The 12,178-nt window shown below is 46.9% G+C and overlaps 1 protein-coding gene across 2 annotated transcripts in view; it reads left to right on the top strand.

Moving 5' to 3' along the window:
* The window catches only part of TP53BP2 (tumor protein p53 binding protein 2), a 42,347-nt gene that overhangs the window by 8,990 nt on the left and 21,179 nt on the right, over positions 1–12,178 (top strand). For both annotated transcript variants that reach the window (XM_073556396.1, XM_073556395.1), the window contains exons 3-5: positions 8,484–8,631; positions 11,076–11,189; positions 12,020–12,099. In XM_073556396.1, coding sequence (XP_073412497.1) covers positions 8,484–8,631; positions 11,076–11,189; positions 12,020–12,099 — 342 coding nt within the window. The remainder of the gene's footprint in view (positions 1–8,483; positions 8,632–11,075; positions 11,190–12,019; positions 12,100–12,178) is intronic.

Raw genomic sequence — 12,178 nt, 5'->3', positions numbered from 1 at the left:
AGATGGGTCCTGACACTTTGGGATTTCTGTGTACACAAGTAATTGGACAGTGACTACCTGTGTTCTGTGGTGACCACCAGGGCTGGTGCAGAGCAGGTCAGGGGCCACCTCCATGTCCGGGCAGATAAGGGCAGGATGGGTTATAAACCTGACATAAACCAGAGGCCTGAGGAGGGTCCTGGATAGAAAGGGGGGATGGGGACACATCACACCACCTCCTCCATATCTGGCCTATTGGCTGAATGGTTTGTGTTTTCAAAGGGGAGAGAGGAGAAAGTTGCTGGTTGGGGGGAGCCGGTCGGACTCCCCTGACGGAGACTTGTCAACCGAATAACAAAAGTGTTGGGTGTCAAAATGCAAACTGTCTGACCCTTTTCTCCCCCAACAGATACTGAGGCCCCCATACATATTCGGATGACCTTTGATATGTATGGGGGCTTTTTATGCCGATCCTCACATTGTGCATTTCTTGGGAAGGGTTACAGGTGTCAATTCTTGTCTAGTGCTGGCCCCTTAAATGTCATTGATTTAAAGGGATATTCTCAAGGTTGAAGTACTGGTGGGGGGCCGCCAGCGATCCTGAGACCGGAGACGAGTCCCGGCTGAAGGGAGCACAAGGTGATCTTGTGCACTGCTGCGCCAGTCACTTCTGATGGGACCGCCCGAATCCTGCATTCAGCTGAATTATTATGCATTTATATAGCGCCATTTATTCCATGGCGCTTTACAAGTGAAAAGGGGAAATATAGACAAGTATAATAAACATGTGTAAGACAAGGGACACACAAGTACATCAGGAGAGGGGACCCTGCCCGCGAGGGCTCAGTCTACAGGGGTGGGTGAGGATACACTAGGAGAGGGTAGAGCAGGTCGTGCGGTGGTTCAGTAGACCGAGGATCATTGCAGGCTGTAGGCTTGTCGGAACAGGTTGGTCTTAAGGTCCTTTTTCCGTTGATGGTGAGAGTCTGATGTGTTGGGGTACAGAGTTCCAGAGTAGGGGGGAAGCACGGGAGAAGTCTTGTATGAGGTTGTGGGAAGAAGAGATAATGACCTTATGTCAATGAATAGAGCTCAAGTCCTCATGATCGGCCTTCGCCCCTGCCCCAGGTTATGGGATTGCGGGGGCCCCAGCGGTCAGGCCCAAAGGAAGTCATCCCCTATCGTATGGGTTGTGGTTGGTTCATGATGCAAAACAGGAGCCATGATCCAGTGTGCCCCCATTATATGTAGTTTGGGTTTGTAGGTCCCTGTTTCCATCCATTGTATGCTGAATAAAGAGCGGTGGCACCAGGTGGAGGCGTCGCAGCTGAACCCTGAAGCCCTGATGCTTCACCTCCCTGATAACTTGTTACAATGTATCAATCTGGATTCCAAACTTACCATTGTGGATACATCTGTAACAAGCCGTTGGCTATCGGAAGTATCCAGTCTCTGCTGGTTCTTACCACCTGGATGTCAACGTTAGTGATCACATTCACTGACAGCAAGCAGCAACAAGATCTGGGGGAAAAAAAAAACAAAGGCCCTGATTCATCAATTGTGTTTTTTATTTATTCTATCGAAATGATGGATCCACTGCAAACATCTGAATACCAAAAGCCCAAATAGTGGAGTGAATGTGAAAAATGGTGAGGACCGAAACAGTGTGGGGAGCAAAAAAAACTAATAAATTTGGTGCAAAATTAAGAATATCTGAAAACCAAAATTTTAATCCCCAAAAATATAGGGGGTAAAAAAAAAACCCTGAGGAAACGGGGACAAACTCCAGGTCTATTAGAAAGTTGCAAATTTGGTGCAAATAAGTGACCGGACAGGATGTATCTGTGCTGTACATCCGTGTTATGGGGACATCGGGGGGGGGGAGGGGGGGATTTTCGTGTCTCTGCCCTTCTGTGGGCTATTAACCTTCATGGACTGTGCGGTGTATACGGAGCTGTAGAAGACGTCCCCACCTGTGGAGTTGTTGGATCTTCCCCATGTTTCATGGCTTTTCCTCCTGTGAATTCTGCGCTGCTCTTCAGTTTTCTTTGTGCTGACCTATAATTGATCTCCCAGGAGGCTGATTCATCCCTTTGATTCATGGCGGGGGGGGGAATAAAAAGCGTTTTCTTGGACAAACAATACCCTTCTTTATATGGGGCATCAGTCATGGGGGATCACAAATAAAAGGCGTTTCCAGCTCCTATGAAAGTCTACAGCTCTGATGGGGGTCGGTAATGAGCTGCGAAGTGACACTGAGGGATATAGCTGGAATTGCCGCCGTCTTGGTTGTCACCCAGCCTTGTTCTGCACCTTGTTTCCACTCCTTGCCAGATCTCTGCTACCTGGGGGTGAATGTAAGCATTGGTTTTTACATTTAGGGTCTGTAGGTTGGTTGCTTCTCCCAGCTGAGATTTGCGGCCACTGTTAGAACCCATTTAATGTTATTTCTCCAGCAGCAGTTACTTTCGTGTTGTTTCCCCCCCCCCCCCCCCCCCCAAGTGCCATTGTTTTCCCTGGTAAACACGTTTGGGCGCACACAATGGGTTTTTCCTTAAGTACAATTGAAAGGAAAAAGCTGTAATTTCTAATGGCATGGCAAACAATGGAGCCAGCTTTGCAGCCTGTCTTCCTGCGCTCCGCCTAGCTGAGCCGAGCCAGCGCTGGTATGAGCCGGGCGGCACTGGACCCGGTGTGCGGCTCGTATGCAGAATTAACATGACCAAATACATTCCTGATCTCCAGGCCCCGGCAGTCGCTGTCACCGGAGACTGCTTGTTTACCGGGAGCAAAGAAATTCTAGTCCGTCCTGTTGGATTGTTCCTCTTCGCATCTTCTCCCCTCACCCACCCCTGTAGATATACCCGGGACGTCTCTGATCATTGTGCCTGGGCGCTTATAATGTAAATTTGGGATCTAGTTACTCATCCTCCGGATCTAATCGGTTATGACTTCTCTGAAATCTGGAAGATGAAATTCCTGTGTTATAAAGTGATGCCAGGGTTTGATTAGTGGGGTTACTACTGTACCTCTGGGAGTGAAAATAGGGTAATGGGGCTCCCAGCACCCTGGCTTTGCATGGGACTGCAGTGCATTCCAGCTAAAGTGAATGTGGCACTTCTCTGGGTAACCGGGGGCATTGCCATACAAAGAGAAATTAGAGGGGGATCCAGTGCCTCAACCCATTTCATTCTCCATAGCATGGGAGGCGTAGAGGTTACATGTCTGCCGATCATAATTGTCTGTATCCTAGCAATATGTCGTTCATTTATAAGATGAAAATCCCTATGAGGGCTTATATATAATTAATGCGTGCAATTTAATTTTTTAATTTTTTTGCCTGCTATAACGTGCGTGCTGCACTGTCTTTTGCTGGATGCAGAATAAGTTAAAGGGAATCTGTTGTCAGGTTTTTGCTAGGTGCGGAGACCCTGATTCCATTGATGTTACTGTACTTGTTGGGCTTTGTGCCGCTGTTTCAATACATTCAGTTCTTTATTAACCCGTTATTACTAGAGGACTAGATATGTTGTGCCTCTTAGTCAACTGCTGTGTATAACCCCACTCCCACCATTGATTGGCTGCTTTCTGCCGGCTTTTTGTGTACCCTCAGTCAATGCTGTGGGCGGAGTCTACAGGGCTCTGCACTCTGAGCTCTGCTAGATCTGCGGCATTGAAAACGGATTTGTATGAAAATGACAGCAAACAGTCCAGTAAGTGACACATCGCTGGAATTAGGGTCTCTTTCCCTATATCGTGCTGCTCTCAGATTACATGGCAGAAACTTGGTGTCAGATTCCTTGTAACCGATAATCCATCAGTCAGCTGGTTATGATGGTCTGATGGGGAGTTAGTAACTCTCTTAAGCCTCTTTCACACTTAATTTTTTTTTGCATCAGTTCAAATCCGCCAAAAAGTCATCCAAAGCGGATCCGTTGTTAACTGATGTGAACGGATGGCACAGGATCCGTTTTGAGAGAGAGAGAGAGAGAGAGACAATTTTTTTTGTCCGGCACCCAGAAAGAATATCGGGTTAAATGAGTGTCGTTTTGAAATCTTTGAGGATGGTGACGGACAGGAACTTTTGGCGGATCCTCAAAAAAAACAGATGCAACGGATAGCAATCCGTCACAATCCGCCATTAATGCAAGTCAATGGGGGGGAAAAAAAACGGATCCTCAAAAAAAAATTGAGGATCCGTTTTTTTCAAAACCTGGCGGATTGTGACTGTAAAAAACGGAAGTGTGAAAGAGGCCTTATCTGTCTTTTTTGAGCTTCTCTACTAAGTTATGACCACAGAACACATCAAGCTTGAATGTGGAGGGAAACAAAGAGCCTGTAAAAACAGAAATGGAAAGTGGTGTCTGCTTCATGTTGTGCCCTTTTTTATTGCTATTTCTGCAGGATCTTTGTTCAGAAAAGATTTTGGCAGGGAGAAGTTATCTGTCCGTAGTAGCGCAGTAATAGGAAGGCTGGGAGGAGGAGGGGGCTGCAGCTGCAGGTTCTGTGCAGGCTGTGACAGGAAGCTGAAGTAGGGCGATGTCGGGATATCTGTACATGCTCACGATAAAGGACACCCCCCCCCTTCCCTAACCGGAGTTAGACCCGCACACAAATGTATGCCAGGACCTACTCGCACCAGTGCCCCATAGATTCCATTATTGAGGTGCTTGTGATTTCCCAGACCGGACCCCATCAGACCTGAATCTCCCCTCGTGCTGCCGGTAACATGATCAGGCGCTGATAATTGGGGTGGTGGTGCGTTAATCCTGTGATGTACCTCTCTCCTCCTGCACAGAGCTGTTCCTGGAATGTCTGACACGTAGATAAGGCTGTGATATGTACACAGCACACGGTGCTACTGTGACCTGTCCCCCTCCGCCCAGGACTTCATGTACTATCAAACCTGCAGCCTTATCCTAGTGCGTCCTGCTCCGAGGACGTGGCCCTGCGCCATTTCAGATGACCCTTTAATGGTCGGCTTTGTGACCGTATACCCTCCCGCATGGTGTAGTGGACAAATATGCAACCTGCACATATAATCTATGATCTGCTGATTAAAAAAAAAACCTAACTGCATACAATGGTGGCGCACCCTCCTGTGAGAAGGTTGCGGACCCGACATGTTTCAGCCTGGACAGCAAGCAGAGATCTTACTAATAGTGAAGAATAGTCGCGCACTATGACAATGTTGCATATCCTTCATTGTACAGTGATTAAATACATGTCTTGGTCATTGGAATCCCCCTTTCTGCTATGATCGGTGGGGGTCTTCCCTCTGGGATCCCAGAGAATGAAGGGGCTTCAACGCTGCTTTTGATAAGTGAATGGAGCCAGCTGCAGTTCCTCGGTAGGCCAGCGGAGGTGCTGTGCAGGGAAAACTTCACCAGTGCTGCACCCACTTCGTTCACAGGATCATTGGGGGTCTCAGACGTTACACCCCCGCTGATCATAAAAAGAGGACATATCTTGGCACAGAAGTACTTTTTGTTTTATTGGGGATGAGGGACATCAGTGAACACCACTATATTTTTCAGGCCAAAGTAGCCGGCCACTCTTACTCTAGACTCACTTATATCAGTCCTCGACTACTGACAAAGCAGTCTGATGCTGCCAGTATTGCCCATCTTCATATCTGTGCCCCCATTCTTGTCTTCAAATGGTCACCTGGAAGAGGGTTTTTTAGGGTTTTTAAAGGCCCTGTCCTTGTAAATAGGGGAATCTCTAACTTTGGGGGCTGGAGGGTGCAGGCTGGTGGTAAGGCCTCTGTGGGGGAGAGCCACCCAGCCGGATACAGGATTTCCTGGCTCTGCCGGCGTTGGTCGTATTTGGGCACCCCTTAGCCCATTTTTCCCATGTTTATGACATTATATATTTGTTATCTTCCGGATGAGGATTTTTCCGAGCCACATAGGGCAGCGATATACAGGACAGGAAGAACCAGTTATCGGGAGGAGGTGCCCGGCTCGGTGACTCATGCCGGCACCACTGTATCCTTGTTACTGGTTACATCATTGCCTGTAGGAAGATACAATGTGTTACTTTGTGTCACACCGCGTGTTACTGTGTGTACAGCCGCCCTACAATGTGCATCTCATGTGTCCTCCGGAAATCATACAGAGCTGAAATCATTGTGCTGCGGCCAGCAACAGGCGTCACTTGTAATGCCGCTACGCACAGGTGATGGCGCAAAACCCTCTGCCTTGGTGTATGTGTGTGTGTGTATATATATATATATATATATATATATATATATATATATATATATATATATATATATATATATATATATATATGTATATGACCGGGGCAACAAAGTAAACTGTGTTCCAAATTATTATGCAAAAAGTTTCGGAGTGATAAGGTTAGAATGTTTTTTGTTTGTCATTTACACTCATTGATGGTGATGTGTGTCAGGGCTCTTTATATCACTGAAAGCAATTGCAGATACCTGTGCACATTAGTTTGGCAGGTGTGTCCAAATAAAGGCAAGACTACTTAAGAAGGCTGTTCCACATTATTAAGCAGCCTACATTTTTTGCCAAAATGGGAAAGAAAAAGGATGTGTCGGCTGCTGAGAAGCAACAAATTGTGGAGTATTTAGGTCAAGGCATGACTACATTCAACATTGCCAAGACACTTCATCGTGATTATCGCACAATCAAGAAGTATGTAGCCGATTCCCAGCACACACGTGTGCGTGCTGATAAGGAAAAATTGAGGACTCTTTCCAACAGGCAATTGCGTCAGGTTAAAAGAACAGCTGCAAAAATGCCTTGTCATAGCAGCAGACAAGTTTTTGAAGCTGCTGGTGCCTCCAACGTCCCCCGAACAACAAGATGCAGGGTCCTTCAGAGGTTTGCAGCTGTGCGTAAGCCATCCTGTCGACCACCTCTATCCACTTCACACAAGCAGAAACGGCTCCAGTGGGCCAAACGAGACATGAAGACTGATGAGTGCCGAGCAACGCTCGATGGTCCAGATGGATGGAGTGGAGGATGGCTGGTTGATGGACACCCCATGAAAACACGGCTAAGGCGCCAACAAGGAGGAGGTGGAGTAATGTTTTGTGCTGGAATCATGGGGAGAGAGATTGTCGGCCCCTTTAGGATCCCTGAAGAGGTAAAGATGAACTCCATAATCTATGTGGAGTTTCGAAAACAGCACTTCCTGCCATGGTCCAAGAGGAAGAACCGTGCTTTCCGCAGCAAGATCATTTTCATGCATGATAATGCACCGTCTCATGCTGCAAATAACACATCTGCATCTCTGGCTGCTATGGGCATAAAAGAGGACAAACTTATGGTGTGGCCACCATCTTCCCCTGACCTCAACCCCATTGAGAACCTCTGGAGCATCATCAGAAGGAGTGTCTATGATGGCGGGAGGCAGGTCACATCTAAGCGACAGCTCTGGGAGGGGATTCTGTCCACATGCAAAACAACTGAAGCACAAACCATCCAAAAACTGACAAATTCAATGGACGAGAGAGTTCAGAAGCTTCTTTCCAACAAGGGTCCTATGTGCAAATGTAACATCACCGAGAAGAAAGTTTTGACTTGAAAACTGTTTGATTTCATTTTGTAATAAGCTGATAATGCTTATAACTTCACAACTGACCATTTTTTTTGTTCAAAATATAAATAAAAAGGTTAAACTCTGCTGTGCATAATAATTTGGAACATTAATTGAGTGTTTATTTTTAAAAATATACTGTTTTCATAGGCAGTTTGTTCAAAAACATTGCAATTATACTAAAATATTAGATGACTGGAAAATAACAATGCCTGCAATTCATATAGGTAATTTAGAGAAAATAGGAGGAAATATTTTTTGCATAATAATATGGAACACAGTGTAAAACCCTCTGCTGTCTGTGGCGCCCGCCGGCTGGCCTCCGTCTAAATTGTGCAATACTTTTTTTAAACTTTGTTTTTGCAGTTTGGGATTTTTATTTTTTTCCATTGTTGCATAACCTCTCCCACCCCAACAGAGGCCATAGGGTCCCTTCATCACTTGTATGGTGTCCAATGGCTAAGGTTGCTGCTTACACTGGAGAATGTCCCCCCCCCCTCATGTGCCATACACAGAGCAGATCCTGCTGTACATCCGGGTGCCTTCGGCTGCCGCCCCGCTTGCTCTCGCGGATCCCTTCGGTGCTGACAGTATCTGTTTGCTTGGCGCGCTCTGCTGATGGCTGACATTTCCATACGGCCGGGGATCTATTTATTCCCTTATTTACATGAGAAGACGAGTTGCAGAGAACACAAAATTTGTAGTAGATTTCTAGTTCTCTTGCTCCAGGGATTCCTCCTTCCTTGGTCCTCTGCAGATTAGAGATGGGAGCAGGGGCTGCGGGGGGAGACATTGGGACCCCATATGGTTCCCGTTCACCTGTAGGGAGACGACAGTATGGCGGTATTGTGCTCCATCTCTGCGGTATATTCATGGCTCTTCGCTGTCACTTACCTGCTTTTGTTCTTCTCTTTTCTGTTTTCTTCTAGATGTTTCTCACGGTCTACCTGAGTAACAATGAGCAGCATTTTAGCGAGGTGCCTGTCACCCCTGAGACCACCTGTCAAGACGTGGTAGAGTTGTGCAAGGAGCCCGGAGAGACAGACTGCCACTTGTCTGAAGTCTGGCGCGGCACAGGTATGGATCGTATGTATGAGAATGGAGCGTCCGTGGACGCTGCAGACTGTATAGGCCATGGAAATGCTGGATATATCTGGAGATCTGCAGCCGTAGACTTCACTGGTCGTGTGTCGAAGATTACCGACTGTTTCCATAATGATCAGGCTGAGTGCAAATGAATTGCCCTGCTCAGTCCCATCTCATCTCTCTACCTCTGCTCTACATTGATCTCTGATCTTTCAAGTTCTTTATTGCACTAGGCCACCAGGGATTCTGACATTACCCTCCATTTATCCTACTACATCAGAGCTGATAATAACTCCTGCACTACCTTGACTACCAGGGAAGCTGGCAGTGAACCCCTCCACTACACTAGACCACTAGGGAAGCTGGTGTATAACTCTCCTAAACCACTAAGGAAGCTTGCACTAATTTCTTGCACTACTCTCAACTACCAGGGAAGCTGGCAGTGAACACCACCACTACTGTAGATTTCCCAAGGAAGCTGCAACTGAACCTTTCCACTTAACTAGACCACCACAGAAGCAGGCAGTGAACCTTTCCACTACACTAGATCACCAGGGAACCCGGCAGTGAGCCCTTTCACTACACTAGACCACTAGTGATTCTGAAACTACATTTCAGCTATCCTAGACCACCAGGATCTAATACACTACACTAGAAAACAAGAGAAACTGGTATTCTGTCCTCCTAGGTCAGCTTATCTACCGATATAGGATACTGGTTAATCCTTCCAGCACACTACACCAGGAAAGTGGGCATTAACCCCGCTAGTACCCAAGGACACCAGGAAAGTTTGCATTAAGCTCACTAGTACCCTAGGACATCAGGAAAGTGTGCATTAACCCCACTAGTACCCGAGGACACCAGGAAAGTGGGCATTAACCCCGCTAGTACCCCAGGAAACCAGGAAAGTGGGCATTAACCCCGCTAGTACCCCAGGAAACCAGGAAAGTGGGCATTAACCCCGCTAGTACCCCAGGAAACCAGGAAAGTGGGCATTAACCCCGCTAGTACCCCAGGACACCAGGAAAGTGGGCATTAACCCCGCTAGTACCCCAGGACACCAGGAAAGTGGGCATTAACCCCGCTAGTACCCCAGGACACCAGGAAAGTGGGCATTAACCCCGCTAGTACCCCAGGACACCAGGAAAGTGGGCATTAACCCCGCTAGTACCCCAGGAGACCAGGAAAGTGGGCATTAACCCCGCTAGTACCCCAGGAGACCAGGAAAGTGGGCATTAACCCCGCTAGTACCCCAGGAGACCAGGAAAGTGGGCATTAACCCCGCTAGTACCCCAGGAGACCAGGAAATGTGGGCATTAACCCCGTTAGTACCCCAGGACACCAGGAAATGTGGGCATTAACCCTGCTAGTACCCTATGACACCAGGAAAGTATAAAATGGGTCTGGAAACCTTTTTTTCTGTTTTAGGTAGAACCTATAGTTCTGGGAATGCAGTAATGTGATGATATAGTGGTCACCTACAGATGACCATGTCCTGTCAGTGGAGCAAGGTCGGGGATGTGTCGGCGTGTGACATTGGTCGCTGACTGCTTCCCGGCTATTTTCGGCATCGTATGATTGAACACTTTGTATACACCCCATAAATCCGCATTATGCAGAGCCTTGGACGGGAGGGGGAGTTATGTGCAGATGATAACTGGGAAATAGTGCGTGTCCTGTTCTGTGGAACCAGCGGAGAAGAAAGGGCCTTTGTGTTGGCAGGTTTAGCTTTTGGCAGGATAAAGCACATTGCTCCATGCCCGTAAGTCTCTTTATTCATGGGAAGAATGTGAGGGCTGTGCTGGTGGAGCAGCATCTAGTGTAATTCTGCTCTTCCATCCACAGCTGATCAGTAACGATCTGTGCGATCCATGATGACATACATAATGTGTAGCTATCAGAAGGCCTATAAATAAATGCTCTGCAGGAAACACATGCTGGGCAGTGCCACGTAACGCTCCGCATCGGGTGCCCAGTGGGAAGGTCATCCAGTTATTCCAGAACTTGTAAGACATATAAGACTGCATTTACCTCCAGTCACACGGTGAGGACTCACAGGTAGCACAGCTGCTAGGTCAGGGTCTCGGCAGACATCTTGGAATTCGGCAATATCTAGGCCCTTCTGTAGCTTTTAACTATTTTTTTTTTTCTAAAAATATTTCAAAGTTTTCATTTTTTTTTCTTTTGTTTTGCATGTAGAAGCTGTATCCTAGAGCTCATGACGTGTTGTATGAGGTGGAGAAAGACGAGTAGAAATTCAGAGAGGGAAATGCCCTTTGCCACCATTATTTTGTGCTCGGTGTTGTTGGGGTGTGTACGGTGTGAAGTGTGTACGGTGTGCAGTGTATCCCCTGCCCCCTCCAAGACAGGAAAGACATTTGTGCAGCTCGTGTAGAAGTTCTTCCTTTGAACGTGCCATTAACTTTGTGTTCCAGAATGCCCTGTGGCCGACAACGAGCGCATGCTTGATGTTCTGCAAAAGTACGGCATGCAGAGGAATGAGGTCCGATTCTACCTGCGACACGAGCGCCCCTCATCTAGAGAATCCGGTGAGTGCTCCTCAATATAACTTTTTTTCTGTCTTGAGATCTTTCCCTTTTTTGCAGTTGTTTTTGCACTTGCTCCTTTTTCTTTTTGCACACATTTGCTCGATCTCAATCCCTTTATGTTTTGATTCTGCAGTACCGCTTATTTTATTTTGCACGTACGCTTTGTTTTTTGCGAGTGTGTTGTTGTGTTGTTGGATTTTGCCATTCTGCTTTTTTTCTTATTGCTCGTGCTTTTTTTTTTTTTTTTTTTTTATATGATCAGTCTACAATAATACAGTATATAGACGGAGGGGTAGAAAGGACATGCAACTTCAGTTTTTTTGGTTTTGTCTTTCTGTGGGACGGATGCTAAGAGAGGGGAGACGGAGACTGCAAAGCTCCAAACTAGTATGACATCCAGCAGATGTCGCCCCATGTACCAGGATAGAGACAATGGCTTTTTAATAGGCTGCAAAGCAAAGTTGGCAAAGTTGAACTTTCCTTTTAAATATTGCACCTCTATTGGTGCCACCCAGTAGTCACCTACGAGTGCTCAGTACTGCCCCCTACAGTTCGTTGTGTGCCGCGCTTTGATTTTTGCGCAGGTGGATGTGCATTGAATGTACAGAAACCTCTGGGTGTCAGTCATCCGTGTAGATAGGATCACCTGCCTGCGAAGCTGAAACTTACTTCCAAGTCTAGTAAGGGAGGCGAATGTTGCTCTGTTAAGATGCTCTTAATCCGGCATCCAGTAATCCATAATCCCCCCCGCTGCAGTGCTATAAGTGTAATACATCTTGGGGGTTTTATCTATGTACTTAGATAACATGTCCTTGCTTTAACCATTTTAGGAAATCTGCAGAGAGCCTATGATCCCAATGTGAAGCGAAATGGGGTGAAGGTTCCATCTGACCGGAGGATTGAAAATGGGGTAAGTATAATGGACGTCACCAGACCTCTGTCTGTTCCCCTTCCTACATGGGGGATACATTAAGCTGGTAGTGGGAGTT

This window comes from Dendrobates tinctorius, unplaced genomic scaffold, assembly GCF_039654945.1.
Source record: "Dendrobates tinctorius isolate UK_male_01 unplaced genomic scaffold, ASM3965494v1 ptg000232l, whole genome shotgun sequence".
Classification (NCBI taxonomy): Eukaryota; Metazoa; Chordata; class Amphibia; order Anura; family Dendrobatidae; genus Dendrobates; species Dendrobates tinctorius.
Note: the sequence above shows the minus strand (reverse complement) of the source record. Positions and strands in the feature narration are given on the sequence as shown.